This window comes from Chrysochloris asiatica, unplaced genomic scaffold (genome assembly GCF_000296735.1).
Source record: "Chrysochloris asiatica unplaced genomic scaffold, ChrAsi1.0 scaffold00026, whole genome shotgun sequence".
NCBI lineage: Eukaryota > Metazoa > Chordata > Mammalia > Afrosoricida > Chrysochloridae > Chrysochloris > Chrysochloris asiatica.
Genome location: NW_006408544.1, coordinates 18,807,790 through 18,825,641, shown reverse-complemented (window position 1 = coordinate 18,825,641; position 17,852 = coordinate 18,807,790). Strand labels below are relative to the sequence as shown.

The following is a 17,852-nucleotide window of genomic DNA, read 5'->3' as shown; positions in this document are numbered from 1 at the left end:
CGAGAGGGCTCTTACACTGTAGGAAGACCACCACAGGATAACACTTGCTGAAGGACACCTACTCTGGATTTCATTCCTTCAGCCCACCCTCTCTGCAGCACACTCCTTAGGACTTTTGTGGGCTTTCCACTGCCCAAAGCCTGAAACCCAGGTTCCTGTCAGCCTGGCCTCCTGGTACACACTGAGCACAGTTCCCTCCCATGCCCGAGACACTGCACGTCTTGCTTTACCAGCGAGCCTCTCCTGCTTTTCCTTAGGGACCTATTTCCTTGCCCCCTCCTCCAGGATGCTTTTCTCTGACTTTCTTCGACCCCATCACCAAGAGCTCTGTCTCCCCAGCACTCCCACCCTTACTGACTACCTACTGACTTCTCCAGGGCAGGGCCAGCATCTGCCCCATTGAAGAATCACCAAACCCCAGCATTCAGTGAGATGAGATGCTGGGTGTAAGGTCCAGACTGCCTGAGAAGAAAGTGCCTTCAGGAAGAGCCCACTGTGGCCCTGACTTGGACTTAAAGTCTTGTCTAACCCTCACCATGACATTTAGCATCAGACGGCATATGACTTGGTCACAATCACTTCCAGCTTCTTACTCAGCTCTGTAGCCCAGACATGGGGTCCCTGCAGATCCTCTAGCCTGACACACAAAGCCTCTGGTCCAGTGGAGGCAGCCTGTGGGCCGCTCCCAGGCCACAGTAGGAATTCTGGCTGCATGACTTGGGACTCCAGCCCAGATAAGGGCAGCGTGGCCTTTAGATTCCAGATGATAATACTTGCACACTTACCCCTACCCCACCCTCAAGAAACCACAATATCAGAGCGTAAAGCTCTGCCCACCCTCCGGGATTTCTTGAATTACTCCAACCATTTTTAACATTTTTTCACTATTTTGTTTTTTCCCTTCAATATTGAAGCAGCAGCAGATACTAAAATACGTCAAAGCACTGACAAACAGCCGCAGGAAGAGAAGGCTTGGGCCCTTTCTCATGGGCTCCCCTTCGTGTAGGGGTCAGGCAGACCCACAGGGCAAGGACATCTCAGGAGGACTGTACCCTCCTCCTTCTGGCTAGAGGGGCCCCTCCATATGGGGTGACCTCACTGAGTCTCAGAATGTCTAAAACGGCAGGGCTAGAAGCGGGCACAGGGGTGGCATTGGAGACTACCCCTTGAGATCTGAAGCCCATGGTCTTCACTACTCTAGTCTGTTGCCTTCTTGCTGCTCATGAATTACACTGAGCACTGCGGTGCCCAGCCCAGTGCTGGGCCTCGTCACCCAGGAATGATGAACGTGTGTGTCTTAAGTGTCAGCTCCCAGCGTCTAGTAATGGCTGCCTGGGGCTCTGTGTTGAGAAAGATTCTGCAGCTGCCTTCTGACTGCAAGAAAGAGAGCTCTAGTAGATTAGCAATGGCTGTCCCCGTCCTGAGAGCACCTACTTGGGCCACTTTACCAACATCTCATCGAATCCACACCATCCAGTGTGGTATGGGGGCTTAAGCCCACGCTACCAATGAAAAACAAAGTCCCGTTGAGGAAACATTCTGGGGGCCACACTGGCCGAAACCAACTGCTCTCTCTGTGGCAGTGAGTGCTTGGTGTCTCCCTGCTCCAAGCTAGTTTCCCTCCAAGACCTGCTGTGAGAACAAATGCAGCTGTGGATGTGGTCACATTTTGTGGCACGTAATTTTTTCATTATTGTTGTAGCTCATCCCTCTTAGAATCATGCAATTGACTCTGTGCCAGAAGCTGTGTGTAGGGACTATACATGCATAATCCTCACATCAACCCTCTAAAGTATGTGCTGTATGCTCTTCTTTGTACAGATGAGGAAACTGAGGCAATGAGAGATTAAGTAACTTTCGCCTGAGATTGCTACAGAATGTGGCAGAGGCAGGCTGTGAAGCCGTGCTCTTGACCACTCTGGTCTGCTGCCTCTGTGCTGCTCATACATTGTCTGCACTGCAGTTAGCACCTCCTGAGCCTTCCAGCTGCTGCCAGAGGGAAGGACCAGCCAGGCAAACCCAGGGGTCCCAGATCCCCCCAGCATCAGGCCAGCCTCAACACACATGCCGGCAGCACAGTTGAGAACAGATGGTAGGGGCAGAGGTTAAGCAATCATGGCTGATGATTGATGACGCTGATTTATAGCCTAATGTGGTTTGTTGTGGGGGGAGGCCTGTGACGTCCCCTTCACAGGTACGCTGCTTCCTTCATTCTCATTCACATGTTGCTCACTCAGGCACCTACCACGTGTTCTCAGGAGGCTGTTGCAGAACAAGACAAGGCAGGGGCGAGGGAAAGCAGGGAACAGATTCAAAGAGTGTTGGGATGGAAGGTTCTAGAACAGAGGGGTGGGAGTGGCATGGCATTTCCCTTGTCTGGTGATAGGAAGCTCCTGTGGGCTTGTCTCCTAGGGAAGGACCAGCTCTTTCCCTCATAGGTTACCTCAGGAGCATCTCTGCAGACCAGGGGACGTGATGAGCAGCGAGGACGTGAGAAGCATGAGGTCAGCGTGGCTGAGGGACAGGAGGGGGATTTATCAGGATTCCAGGCCTTCCCAGCTGTCAGGTTTCCAAATTGGTTCAAGATGGCAGGCAAGGAGGTGCTAGGGAAGTGGTGAGCAGTGCAGTCCCGGAGCAACATCGCTACCCCCACCCGCCGTCTTCCTGCCATGGAAGGGATGTGCTGGCCGTGGACAGGCAGGGATGGGTGGACAGGGGCAGAGGTTCCAGAGGCCAGCGGGGTCAGGGCTGGGACCAAAGATAGGCCACATTAGATTCTGCTGTGTAACTTTGAGCAGGTCATTTAACTTCATGAGCCTGAGTTTTTTTCATCATGAAATGGGGCTATATTATCTCCTAGTATCCCCTCGTTGTTGAGATGACTGAACTAGATAAATGAGGTGAAATATTTAGGCACATACTATATTCTTGATGATCGGTAACGGCTGACACGTTTGTTGTAAGAGTAGAAAGTCTTGTGATCTGAATCTGGGTTTATCTCACCAATTATAACCAACTAGAGGGTGTCTGCAGCTATTAACTCTAGGCTGAACCCCAAAACTAAACCCACAGCTACTGTCGGTTCTTTCTTATGGTGAACTGCCCCATAGAGTTTCCAAGACTGCAAATCTTGACTGCCACATCTTTCTCTTGAGAAATGTTGAGTTAAGTTAGAACCGCCAAACTTTTGATTAGCAGTCGAGCACTTTAACCACTGTGCCACCAGGGCCCTTAACTCTATAGAGGCCAGGTGATGCAAATTGTTTGGTCTCATAGGCACAGTGTTTGTGTGTGTGTGTGTGTGTGTGTGTGTGTGTTTTTAATAGTTTCTGAAGGGCTCTAAGGGCATGTTCTTGCCGCTTTGCTACAGTTCGCACTGCTCCCTATTGTGAACCCCTACATGGTCACTCAGTGTTGCTCCTTGCCAAAGCTCTTCTACTCACTTCCTTGTAGCAACTCCCTGCATTGCAGGCCTGGATCTGAGGGACCAGTCTGAGACAGGCTAACCTCAGAACCCCAATCACCTGAAAAGGTGAAGTTCCTCCCTCACCACCACCACCACCACCCGCCTCCCCATCCATACACGAAGCCAGGTATGTTCTCAGAATGGTCCTCACCAGGCGACATAGACCACTGGGTATAGATTTAAGGTAATCAGAGTGGTACTGAAAATGCAGCAACTGGTCTAGGACAGCTACCAGTCAACCCAAGTAACCACTGCATAAGTGTGACCCTGGGCACAACCCCTGGCTCCACAGAGCCCTCCCAGGGCATCAGCTTGATGCATTGATTTAGGGGAAAATCAGGCCAATTTTGTTCACCATAAGCATGGCCAGGTTAAAGAAAAAATGCATAATTGGCCCCATTGTTTTCTGATAAAATAGAAAACTTTAAACCCAGTTCTGTTCTTCTCAAGCACCAATCCTAGGAAAGGGGTGTGTTCTCCACTCTGATTGGGGCTCCTTATTGAAGGTGTTTGGGGAACACTAACTTTAGTAACTCCCACACCCTCAAATGAGTCCCCTAGAACAATATCTGACCCTGAACTCTTGTTGCCCACTGATCCTAGCAGCTTCTCAACAAGCATAAGGTCCTTGGGGCTTTTCTGATAAAAAGTGATTTTACCCTGTGGTGTCTTCTGTAGATTTAGAATCTGAGGCTAGAATACAGCTGATTCCAACCCCAAACTGGAACCCTTGTGCAGTATACAGCCTGTATACTATCATACATGGTAGCCTTAGAGGTCCCCCTGCCAGCCTGTCACCCAACTAGGAGACCCCCATTGTAGACACCTAGCCTCCACTCACACACTACTAGGGGCAGGTGGTCCATTCTCTGCAAAGCCAGTTCATTACCCTGCAGCACCCTTCCTATTGGGCAGGACCGCAGAGCAGGACCGTCCAGCTCTGCGCTGGGATCTGCTTCTCTGAGGCTTCTCCCTGCTCCTGGGTGAACGCTGCATCACTTTATCACCAGTAAAGCCATTTGCTTTTTTTCTCTTCAGAACAGCCCTACACAGGTTTGCAGCAGCTTTCTCCATACAGACCACCGCCCCCTCCCTCGGGGCCAGCCCTGCTCACAGCTTTGCAGCAGGGCTTAAACAGAGCAAACTGGGGCCCTCCCTTGTGTGGGCCCTGCACATTTATCAATACAACCTCGCTTGTTTTCCTTCACACAACTCCTGGGCCCTCACGGCCACCTCTAGGGAGTGGTCAGAGTCCAGTGATGTTTGTTTACTTCTCTGCAGGTGTGTATCCTGGCTCCATCACCCCCCATAATGGATTGGCTTCGGGAATCCTGCCCCCCACACACGATGTCCCTTCCAGGCATCAGCCCCTGGACGCCACCTCCAGTTCCCACCACCATCTGTCCCCTCTGCCCATGGCCGAGAGCACCAGGGATGGGTATGTACACGGGGCCTGGCCTCCTGGGACAGTAGGTGGACACATGGATTGGCACAGACCAGGGCAGGCATCTTGAACACCCTCTGGTTGTTACTGATCATGAGAATGTCCACTATTGGGGAGCACTTGACCTGTACGATGTCACCGGTGGATAGTATTGGCGCTCTGGCTTAATGCCTGGCGTCAGACACTCTCTCCTCCCCACTGGGGGACACCTCATCCCTTTACCCCCACTCCCTGGAGCCTGAGCTGCCACACACCCAGGCTTCTCTCTGGCTCATCTGCCTGACAGGCCAGAACTTCACCCCCATTTCTGGCCCAGCCTGCTGAGGCTGCCCAGGGAGGTCACTGATGGGGGAGGGACAACCTCTTTTTGTGTCCAATGTGGTTCTCTTTGTGACCACTTCACTGGCTGAAAATGATGGGTGTATTCATTGCTGACCCCCAAAGCTACTGAAGTCATTTTTCCTTGCTAATGGGCAGAGGGAGGCAAGCCGCACTTCCTGCCACTTGTTTATCACCAACAGGGACTTGATCACGCTTGTCCCCCAGGCCTGGCCCTAGCCTTCCTCTCTTTCCTCACCTTCCTCCCCAAGGCCTTGGCCTGCCTGCTCTGATTCATGCCCAGTGGGCTCCTTCTGCCTTCCATTCATTTTCATCTTTCATTCAATGTCTGTATTCTTAGCTCTTGAGCCAGGCAAGCCCTGAGCCCAGTGTTGATTTCTACTCTGGAGAAGCTGTGTGTGAGGAGCAGACAGACACAGCTACAGAGATTACCCACAAGGGTGGGTGTCCTAAGAGGAGGAAGCAGAGGAAGTCAGGGAGGGCTTTCTGGAGAAGGTGATGCCAAGCCAAGCAGGTGCTGGCTGAGTACAGGGGTTGGCAAAGGGCAGGTGTGGTGAGAGCCATTTGCGTTTGGAAAAAACATGAATCTTCTTGTGGGGTAATGAGCTGGGGAAAGAGGTCAATGGGGCTGGATCACAAGGGCTGTGGTGGGACTGGAGCCCTGTCTTAAAGAGTGTGGAGCAGCGATGTGTCAGGTCTGGGGGTAAGGGCTACGTTACTAAGGGGCAAGATGGAATGTGGGGTGCAGACCTGGGAGAGAGGAGACACTTGTGAAGTAAAGCAGGGTCAACAGTCCCACCCAGGTCAAGAGTCCCTGGGTGGCACTGATTAAGCATTCAACTACTAAACTAAGAGGTTGGTGATTTTAAACCACCCAGAGGTACCTTGGAAGGCAGGCCTAGCCATCTCCTTCTGAAAGGTCACAGCCATGGAAACCCTATGGAGTAGTTCAAATGAGTCACCATCCACTCAGTGGCGCTATCCAGGATGACAGTGGTGAAGCCCTGGCTCTGAGGGGAGAGGAGGGGCATTAGTGCCAGGGGCACAGTTCACATAACTAGGGGAGGCTGTGACTGAAGTGTGGGTGGAGATCCCTCCCTGATGGGCTGAATAGAGGGAAAAAGAAAGCCAGACCCTCCCCAAGCCTCAGTTTCCACCTCTGTAAAATGGGCAAATACTTATACCTGACATTGTGTGTATCACCAGTACAGGTTCTATCGACATTAACCCCTGCCCCACCCACCCCAAAAGACCCACCAGCCAGCCCTGAAACACCTCGCAACCACAGAGAAATAAACCACTCCAATCTTTCCCCACTCGGGCCTGTGCACTCTGCTGGCCTCGTTCATCACCTGCCTGCCACCCACATAAGTGCCCAACATGATTCTTCAGAGAGAGACAGAGTGATGACATGACCAATGGGACCCCTGCCCAGCACCACCCCTGCCATAGGAGGAGGAGCACAAACACAGGTCACTCCTACCCGGTAGGCTGTGGGAGAGAAGGTCCTCACGTTCGCTAGACACCAGCCCTGGGTCAGCTTAAATAGGTTTCTTTTTTCACCCCCTGAGAACTGGGGTGGGAAGGTAGAGGGAGACTTGAGCCTTTCCCTTCCAGCCAATGTCAACAGGGAACAGCCCTCATGGCCCCCAGTGGTTTGCTGGGACATTTAAACAGTTTGACAGAATTATCTGATTCACTCAAAAATATTCTAAGAGGGCCTGACTTCATGACAAAATTTATTTACCCTGGCTTGGAGAAGACATGGAATGGGGTGGTTTGTTCCCCAGGCCCTTGCATGGTATGAAGCCCTCTGCCTGGCAGGCCGGTGAGGTTTTATATTCATTTTTATAGGTTTCAATTGAAGTAAAAACTACTAGATTTAAGAATCATCAGCATGACTCAAGAGGGGCTCCAGATGATTTTTGCCCCCCTCTTCTTTCTCCCTTTTAGAGCGTTCAGGTAGAGCGGCCTCATTTCAGCCTTAGTGTCTGCTGAGGATAGAGCTGAAGTCTGTTTAATTTCACTGGCTGTGAAGGTGGCAAATGTGAATATCTGGCAGATTTGAGACAGAAAAACAAACTCTGAAGATGCATGGGTTTTTCCCCGTCAGCTCTGATCTCCCTAGTGCTACCATGCTGTTCATCTCTGGGTTTTGTAGCTCAGTGGTTCAAAAACCCACTTTTTCTTCTATATCAGCCAGTTGCCATGTGCCAGCCACTGGGTGACCTTCTCAGCATCTCTCAGGTGGAGGCTGGATGGAAAGCAGTCCAGGGACAGTGGGCTGTGAGGGACAAGGCAGGCAGCAGGCCCAGGACTCTGAGGACGCATGGCCTGTGCACTGCCCTCCACAGTTTACACAGCACTGTTGTAGGCAGTGTGTTGTTGTTGTTGTTGTTAGGTGCCATCAAGTCGGAACTGACCCATAGCGACCTTATGCATAGTAGAACAAAGCACTGCCCAATCCTGGGTCATCCTCACTACTGTTGCTACGCTTGAGCCCATCAATGCTGCCACTTGGCCAATCCATCTCGTTGGGGGTCTTCCTCTTTTTCTCTGATCATCCACTTTACCAAACATGATATCCTTCTCCAATGACTGGTCCCTTCTGACAATATGTCCGAAGTATAAGAGACGAAGTTTGGCCATCTTGCTGTCCAAGGAGCACTCTGGCTGCACTTCTTCCAACACGGATCTGTTGGTTCTTTTGGCAGCCCACGGCACATTCAATATTTTCCTCGAACACCATAACTCAAACGCATCAATTCTTCTATGGTCTTCCTTATTTACTGTCCAGCTTTCACATGCATATGAGGTTATTGAAAATACCATGGCTTGGGTCAGGTGCACCTTAGTCCTCAAGCTGACATCTTTGCTCTTCAACACTTCAAAAATGTCTTGTGCAGAGATTTACCTAATGCAATACATCACTTGATCTCTTGACTGTTGCTTCCTTGAGTGTTGATAGTTGATCCAAGAAGAATGAAGTCCTTGACAACTTGAGTCTTTTCTCCATTGATAAGAATGTTGTTTATTGGTCCAGTGGTGAGGATTTTTGTTTTCTTTAGAATGTAATCCATACCAAAGGCTATGCTCTTTGATCTTCATCAGTAAATGTTTTAAGTCCTCTTCACTTTCAGCAAGCAAGGTTGTATCATCTGCATATCGCAGGTTGTTAATGAGTCTTCCTCCAATCCTGATACCACGTTTTTCTTCATAGAACCCAGTTTCTCAGATGATTTGCTCAGCATACAGGTTGAATAAGTATAGTGAAAGAATACAAACTTGTCGCACACCTTTTTTAATTTTAAACCATTCAGTGTTCCCATGTTCTGTTTGCACAAGTGCTTCTTGGTCCAGGTACAGATTCCTCATGAGCACAATTAAGTATTCCAGAATACTCTTACTTTACAATGTTGTCCATAGCTTGTCATGATCCACACAATCGGAAGCCTTTGCGTAGTCAATAAAGCATAGGTAAACATCTTTCTGATATTCTCTGCTTTCAGCCAAGATCCATCAGACATCAGCAATGATATCCCTCCTTCAACGGCCTCTTCTGAATCCGACTTGAATCTCTGGAAGTTCTCTGTCAATGTATGATTGTAGCTGTTTCTGTATTACCTTAAGCAAAACTTCGCTCACTTGAGGTATCAAAGAGATTGTCTGATGATTTCTGCATTCTGTTGGGTCACCTCTCTTTGGAATGGGCACAAATATGGATCTCTTCCAATCAGTCGGCCAGATAGTTGTCTTCCAAATTTCTTGGCATAGATGAGTGAGTGCCTCCTGTGCCACCTCACTTTCTTGAAAGATTTCAATGTTTATTCCATCAATTCCTGGTGCCTTGTTCTTTGCCAATTCCTTCAATGTACCGTGTACTTCCTCCTTCAGTATCATTGGCTCTTGATCATATGCTACCTCTTGAAGCAAGCCCGACAGTGGGTGCCTATGTATGGAGGATCCAGCATGGAGGTCACCCTCTGCTACTCTCAGTCAGCTCATGGTGACCGGGGGGGGGGGGAGGAAGATTTCCAGACACATGGATGGTGGCCACACAGTGTCGGGTGGGAACAGAAGGATGTCCAGGCTGGAAGGAATAGAGGGGATTCTGGAGAGCTACGGCATGGAGCTCACCATCCTCTCCCCAGCTCATCCTTTTCTGGACCACATAGCTAGGATCCCCTCAGCAAGAGGCGATTTCCAGTTAATGCTTTATGTCTGGAGGGGATGGGTGAGGGTAACATGCCCAATGTGGCATGATCCTCTGCAGCTATGACACTGGATTTATGATACCGATTGCAACAAATTCAAGCAAGAAAATGTATGACAATGTGTTCTCTCTCCCTCTCTCACTCACTCACTCAGTCTTCAATGCACTTAGCCTAACCCCAAGAGCCTTCAAGCCTAACTGACTTCAGAGTCATTTTGGTCAGTAAACAGGACTCAAAGATTTAGGAAGGCAGCATGAGGCCCTGGGGAAAGAGTCAGCTTGCAGTCTTGACCTACAGTTAATTTAGGCTCGGCCTGGCTGAGGGTGACTACACAGCTCTTGTTTCAGAGCATGAACTTCTGGAGATGCCAAGATGAGTGTTACATCCCTTTAAGCTCTGTATGAAAGAAGATGATGAGCTCCCAATCACAGGAGATATGCAAGTGGAAGAGAGATAACCATGGATAGGGCCAGAGATGATTACTAAAATTACACTGTGCAGAGAAAAGAAGCCTGACTTGTTCACATTGATGAACCTGCTTTTCTTCCGCTCATCCTGATGATGATGATGATGATGATGATGATGATGATGATGATTCATAGAGTGGCTATGAATATACTAGATATATACCAGCTTTGTTTACATTGATTTATTTACTTCACGATAGCCCATACTACCACACATCTGTCAGTTTTTCACACTGTAGTGGTGTGCATGTTTCTATGATTCTGGAAGCTAGGCTACCAATATTTTAAATACCAGCAGGGTCACACGTGGTGGAAAGGTTTCAACTGAGCTTCTGAACTGAGACAGACTAGGAAGAAGGAGAGACAATTTCCAAATGTTTAATCACTGAAAACTTTATGAATAGCAGTGGAACACTGTCAGCACCAGAACACTGAATATTGAAACATGATGGAGAGCACAAGAATATCGTCAGATACAGTAGCAGATGAGCCCCTCAGGTTTGAAGGCACTCACAATACAAATGGGGAAAAACTGCCTCCTCGAAGTAGAGTTGACCATGATGACATGAATGGAGTAAGGCTTTCAGGATTTGCTGATAGGGCACTACTCAAAATGAGGAAAACCAGCTGTAAACATCATTAATAATCAGAACATGGAATGCCCTAAGTATGAATCTAGGAAAATTGGAAGTGAGGCTGGCCCAGGATTGGACATTGTTTTATTCTGCTGTGCATAGGGTCGCTATGAGTCGGTACCGACTTGATGGCACCTAACAACAACAACAACAAGTATGAATCTAGGAAAATTGGAAGTTGTCAAAAATGATATAGAACACATAAACATCAATATCCTATGCATTAGTGAGCTTAAATGAACTGGCATTGGCCATTTTGAATCTGACAATCACTTGGTTTGTTTTGTTTGTTAAGTGCCATCGAGTTGGTTCCGACCCATAGCGACCTTGTAAGAAGTTTCCAAGGAGTGACTGGTGAGCTTGAACCACCAACTACTATGTCAGAAATGACAAATTGAAGAGAAATGGTGTTGCATTCATCATCAAAAAGAACATATCAAGATCTGTCTTGAAGAACAATGCACACAGTCTGTGACAGGATAATATCCATAAGCCTACAGGGAAAACCAGTTAATAGCACTGTTATTCAAATTTATGCACCAACTACTAAAGCCAGTGATGATGAAATTGAAGAATTCTACCAACTTATTCAGTCTGAAATTGATCAAACATGCAATCGAAGCGTATTGATATTACTGGAGATTGGAATGTAAAGGTTGGAAACAAAGGAGAAGGATCAGTTGTTGGAAAATAAGACTTTGCAGATAGAATCGATGCTGGAGATCACGTGACAGAATTTTGCAAGACCGATGACTTCTTCATTGCAAATACCTTTTTTAAACATAAAAGACAGCTATACACATGGAACTCACTAGATGGAATACACAGAAATCAAATTGATTACATCTGTGGGAAGATAATATGGAAAAGCTCCATCTCATCAGCCAAAACAAGGCCAGAGGCAAACTATAACAGACCATCAATTGCTCATATGCAAGTTCCGAGTGAAGCTGAAGAAAATTAAAACAAGTCCACAAGAGCCAAAATACGACTTTGAGCATGTCCCACCTGAATTTAGAGATCATCTCAAGAACAGATTTGATGAGTTAGATAACAATAACTGAAGACCAGAAGAGTTGTGGGATGGCATTAAGAACATCATACAGGAAGAAACCAAAAGATCATTAAGAAGAAAAAAAAATAAGGCAAAGACCAAAATGGATGTCAGAAGAGACTCTGTAACTTGGTCTTCAACATAGAACTGCTAAAACAAATGGAAGTAATGAGGAAGTAAAAGAACTGAACAGAATATTTCAAAGGGCAGCTCAAAAAGACAAAGTCAAGTATTATGAAATATGCAAAGACCTTGAGTTAGAAAATCAAAAGGGAAGAGCGTTTCTCAAGCTTAAAGAACTAAAGAAAAAAAAAAAAACTCAGACCTGGAGTCACAATATTGAAAGATTCTCTGGACAAAACAGTGAATAATGCAGAAAGCATCAAAAGAAGATGGAAGGAACATACAGCATCATTGTACTAAAAAGAAATGGTCAATGTACAACCACTTCTTCAAGAGGTAGCATATGATCAAGAGCCAATGATACTGAAGGAAGAAGTCCAATGTACAATGAAGACACTGGCGAAGAATAAGGCTCAGAGAATTGATGGAATACAAATGGAAATCTTTCAACACACTGATGCGGAACTTGAGCCACTCACTCATCTAGGCCAAGAAATTAGGAAGACAGCTAGCTACCTGGCCAACTGATTGGAAGAGATTCATATTTTTACCTATACCAAAGAGAGGTGACCCAATGGAATGCAGAAATCATAGGACAATGTCATTATTATTAGATGCAAGTAAAATTTTTCTAAAGACAGAGAACTTTCAGATGTTTAAGGTGAATTCAGACAAGGATGTGGAATGGGGGATACCATTGCTCATGTCAGATGGATCTTGGCTGAAAGCAGAGAATACCAGAAAGATGTTTACCTGTGTTTTATTGACTGAGGAAAGGTTTTTGATTGTGTGGATCATGACAAGCTATGGACAACATTGCGAAGTATGAATATTCTGGAACACTTAATTGTGTTCATGAGGAGTCTTTACATAGACCGAGAGGCAGTTGTTCCAACAGAACAAGGGGACACTGACTGGTTTAATATTAGAAAAGGAGTTTGTCAAGACTGTACTCTTTCACTGTTCTTATTCATCTGTATGCTGAGCACATAATTTGAGAAGCTGGATTATATGAAGAAGAATGTGGCATCAGGATTGGAGGAAGAATTATTAACAACCTGCAATATGTAGATAATACAACCTTGCTTGCTGAAAGCAAAAAGGACTTAAAATACTTACTGATAAAGATCAAAGACCACAGCCTACAGCATGGGTTGCGCCTCAAAGTAAGAAAAAAACAAAAATCCTCACTATACTGAACCAATAAATAGCATCCAGACAAATGTAGAAAAGATTGAAGTTGTCAAAGATTTTTGCTTTGATCACTTTGCTCCAATCAACCAAACAGCAGTCAAGAAATCAAACACTATATTGCATTAGGCAAATCTGCTACACAAGATCTCTTTAAAGTGTTCCAAGAACAAAGATGTCAGTTTGAGGACTAAGGTACGCCTGATCCGGGCCACGGTATTTTCAGTAACATCATATGTATATGGAAGTTAGACAATGAATAAAGAAGACTGTAAAAGAATAGATGCAATTGAGTTGCGGTATGGAGGAGAATATTGAAAGTTCCATGGCTGCCAAAAGAACAAACAAATCTGTGTCAGAGGAACTACAGCCAGAGTGTTCCTTGGAAGCCAGAATGGCCAGACTTCATCTCTCATACTTTAGACATATTATCAGGAGGGTCCAGTCCTTGTAAAAGGACATCGTGCTTGGTAAAGTGGAGGGTCAGTGAAAAAGAAGAAGACTCCCAATGAGATGGACTAGCACAGTGGCAGCAGCAGTGGGTTTAGGCGTGGCAAGGATGGTGAGAGCAGTTTTACAGTCTGTTGTGCATCAGGATGCTATGAGTCAGTACCAACTTGACGGCACCTAACAACAAAAACAATAGCCCTTAAGGTTGATGCTATGTGACCAGAGGTAACGGACAACAACTCTGATCCTTGGTTTTCTGATCTGCTAGAGGTTCACAGGAATACACAAGGGGCCGGGGTGAGGCAGGGGCTCCATGAATGGCAATTGCTGGTGCTTGTGAAGTAAACTCCTGTTCAGGAACTGGCCAGGCTCTTCCCAGGGAGAGTTGCCTTCTGTGCACCTCATGTGCAGCCACCAGAGTCAGTCAGTGGAGGCTTGTGTGTTGCTATGATGCTAAGCAGGTTTCAGCAGACCATCCAGACTAAGAGAGACTAGGAAGAAAGGCCTGGAGGTCTGCTTCTGAAAAATCAGCCAATGACACCTTATGGATCACAGTGTTCCCAACCACAATGCATCATGGGACTGGTGCAGGACAGAGCTGCATTTCCTCCCACCACTCTTGGGGTCATCAAGTGTCAAGCCGATTGGTAGAGAGCTGACAACAACAGAACTGCAGGGTGCAGGTGGTGAGGTAGCCAAGGCTCAGAGACGTTAAACACTTGGCCCAAATCATGTGGCCATGTGAGCAGATCAAGATTTGAACACATCCTAAAACCAGATTCATTTGTCTTCCTTTGGATTGATTCTAAAATGCAGATTTAAAAATGTAATTCATTTGAGGCTACTCAGACATAGTAGCCGTCAGAGTTAGAGTAGGTGGGCTGACAAGGTGCGAACTCCATCACTGGAGGGGAAAAAGCAGCAGAGCCATGCCTCTGGTCCCCAGTGACCCCAAGCGCCTTCTCTGCCCCCCAGGTTGGGACCAGGCATCCTCTCTCCCCTAGTCAGCCCACTGAAGGGGCTCGGGCCACCTCCACTGCCACCAGCCTCCCAGAGCCACTCACCAGGAGGCCAGTCTTTCTCCTCGCTCCCCAGCAAGCCGCCCTACCCACCTTTCCAGACCCCCCCGCCTGCACCTCTGCCCAGCCCGCAAGGTAAGCTCTGCCAACAGCCTCTCTTAAACATTCGCCTCTCACTCAGGCACGGGGAGAAATTATGGCCACCTGAGGCTGACTGGTCATGCTCAGAGAATGACAGTGTGAATGTGAGGACCACAGCTATGTCTTGGGGAAGTTCGTCAGAGGACTAGAGGGGACAGCACCAATAATGGCAGGACGGGGACAACAAGCAGTTGGTTTGGTCTGGAAGAGGGTGGTCTGTGGCCCCTAGGTCCTTCCTCAGAGCCTAGACATCAACCCTAAATGACCAGTCAGATACAGCTATATGAGACCATCCCAACCAGCACCTCTAGTGGGCTAAATGAGGCTGCAGGGCAGAGCTGGGAATGGGGCCCAACTCCTAGTACCTTTCCGTCCCTGGGGCTCCCCTCTGCCGCACCACGATGCAGAACAGGACACTTGGGGACACAGACAGAGCCTCAGGGACACTCCCCTCCCTGCCCTGGGCATCTTCCCATGGTGACTGCATCCCCGCTTCTCTCCGCAGGGTACCAAGGCAGTTTCCACTCTATCCAGAGTTGCTTCTCCTATGGTGACTGCTACCGGACTGCCGAACCAGGAGCCAGTGGGGGTGGACTGGCCGGGGAGGCCCACAGTTTCAACCCCCTGAGGCCCAATGGCTACCACAGCCTCAGTGCACCTTTACCTGCCACAGGTAAGCCCCGGCCTGCCTCCCTTCCCAAAGCCCAGGTGCTTTCTGTCCATTGTCCCGAATCCTGTTGACAGCCCTACAGTGGTAGAAGGGGGATGTCATGCCCACTTTACAGACAGGAAAACAGAGGCTCAGAGAAGCCCCAGGACCCCAGGGAACCAGAATTTGCACCGGGGCTGGATACCAGGTTAGTGTTCTGCCATCTCACATGACCTAAAATGTCTGCATTCTGGGGCTCCTGAACACATGAGGAACCGGCCTCAGTCTCAATTTGAGGTAAAGGTTGTACCAGACCAAGTTGTAGACCCTGGAAAACAGTGGGAGGTGAGGCAAATACTCAGCTCCAATGACCAGATAAGGACTCTTAGGTCCAGAGACACCCCACTTCCAGGAAGGGGCCTAGGCTGGAGCTGTGTATGGCTGGGACAGGGAACTTCGGCCCATGGGGAATGCTCCCCACAGCAAGTTCCACTTCAAATCAGCCTCAGGGCCAACAAAGGGCCACAAGCCTGGGCAGGATGAGACTCCCTTGGACAGCTCTGAGTGTGAGCAGCTGGGGGGTCTCACTGAGGCCCCAGACGAGCACACCCAACTGTGGGTACATCTGTATGGAGGTGCACTGGGACTGCGTGTGTTCATGTTGGCACGTGCTTCTGTGTCTGCTCTGTTTTCGTGTGGGGGGAGGGGTCAGCATGGATAGGGCCTGGGTAGTGTGAGTCCACACGTGTGTGTACCTGCACATGTGTAGCATTCTGCATGCATACTATGTCGTGGCTGTGTGCACAGACGTGTGTGTCCCTTAGCACATGTGCGTCCAGACATCAGTGCACACTTGGCCTGATCACCGTGTAGGCAGGTATCATCTGCACGGCCACATGGTCTGTGTCAGTGTGGATGTGTTCCATGTAGGGGCACATATGGACCAGTCAGTACCAACAAAATTAGACCCCAACCACCATGCCCTCTCGTATCCCAAGCTGGATTTCCCAACGTAGCAGGAAGTCCTCAAACCATAGCTCAGAAGGAGGGACAAATGGCAGGGTCCTGTTGTAGCCCCAGGCTTCCTTTTGGCCTCCCTTCTACTCTGCTGTCCAAGTGACAACCAGCATCCAGCTGCTCAGCAAGCTGGCTTAGCCACCATGCCACCAGCTGCCCACAGCCCCTTTCCTCAGCCAAAAGAGTCACAGGATTGAATCCAAATTGACAAGGTGCTGGGGCCATGGGAACTCAGGAACAGTTGAGCCCAAACCCATTGTTCAGATAGGAAGACGGAGGCCCACCTGCCTTGTTGTTATTGTTGCTGTTAAGGGCCATCTAGTTGGTTCCGACCAATAGCGACCCTGTATAGGGTTTCCGAGGAGCAGCTGGTGAGCTTGAACTGCCAACCTTGCAGTTCAAATGGCTTTGCAGTCTGGTGCATTAACCCACAGCGCCACATCAGGACTCCCCCACCTGCCTTAAACCATACAACTTTATGAGAGCAAACCAGAAACAGGGCTCTTAAAGCAGGGCACGGGAAAGATGACCTAACTGTAGGGTCTCTGAGCAGTGACCCCACCTCAGAGACAGCATGTACAGTGGATGAGCCAGGTATCTCCAGAGCTAGGTGGATATGGGTTCAAGTCCCACCTGCCCCGGTTGCTAGCAGTGTGACCTTAAGCAAGTGTCTTGCCCATCTCCTCATCCATAAGATGGGATAATGAACCCACTTCACAGAGCTGCTGTGAGACCTCAGTGAAATAGCGACTTAGATACTAAGTACATGCTCAGTAAATGTGAGTTTTCTTCTCCGGGTTTCTTGTGTTACGGGTTAGGAGGAACCTATGGCAGCAGAGCTATGATAGGCCCACCCACACCCTCCCCTCAGTTCCCCACATGCTGCCCCCACAGACCTGGGATGGCCCCTCAAACCAGCACATACCTGTCTCCCAGCTTCCGTGGACCCTCCTAAAAGTGTTAGGTCTAGGGCTCTATCTTGCAAGCCTCCTTGGCTCTCCTCCCCATTCCCTCTCTGTAAGTGCCTAGGCAGGCAGGTCCACTGAGGGCTCCCAGAGAAGACAGGCAGGTAGGGTGGCTCCTCCTTCCAGCCCCAACCCCTCCCACCCACCCACAGGCTATGAGGCCCTGGCCGAGGCTACGTGCCCCACAGTACTGCCGCCGCAACCGCCTGAAGACGTGGTGCCCAGCGGCCCTGAGGACTGTGGCTTCTTCCCCAATGGGGCCTTTGACCACTGCCTGAGTCACATCCCCTCCATCTACACAGACACCTGAAGGGAGCCCCCACCGCACCTGCCCACCCTCCGTCACAGGTGCCGCACGGCCCACTTGCCGGCCCTGCCCTCCCCGTGTGTTGCCCAGCACCTTGAGGCCGCCCACCAGCGTCGTCTTCCTGCCACGTGAGCGGGCCCCTGGCCAGCCAGGCACTCAGAGGGGCCATCAGGATCCGTGTCCCTTGTGATCTTTTAGGTTGTGCCTTTGTTGTTCCCACTCTGGTTTTGAAATCACAGACCTCGTGTATATAAAATGTACAGAACCTGTTCCCGGTTCCCCTGCCAGTTTTGTATTTTTGGTTTTACAAGAAAAACATTAAAAACTGGAAATGAGACAGGAATCTGGTTCTGCCTGCCACATGATTCAGC

The 17,852-nt window shown here is 48.8% G+C and overlaps 1 protein-coding gene across 1 annotated transcript in view; it reads left to right on the top strand.

The window, feature by feature from the left end:
* Positions 1 to 17,557, top strand: part of GLIS1 (GLIS family zinc finger 1) — a 427,670-nt gene extending 410,113 nt beyond the window's left edge. Inside the window, exons 7-10 of the mRNA XM_006839786.1 lie at positions 4,748 to 4,904; positions 14,359 to 14,537; positions 15,049 to 15,216; positions 17,327 to 17,557. Of these exons, the coding sequence (XP_006839849.1) occupies positions 4,748 to 4,904; positions 14,359 to 14,537; positions 15,049 to 15,216; positions 17,327 to 17,484 (662 nt within the window). The 3' untranslated portion in view covers positions 17,485 to 17,557. The remainder of the gene's footprint in view (positions 1 to 4,747; positions 4,905 to 14,358; positions 14,538 to 15,048; positions 15,217 to 17,326) is intronic.
* Positions 17,558 to 17,852: the final 295 nt, after the last annotated feature.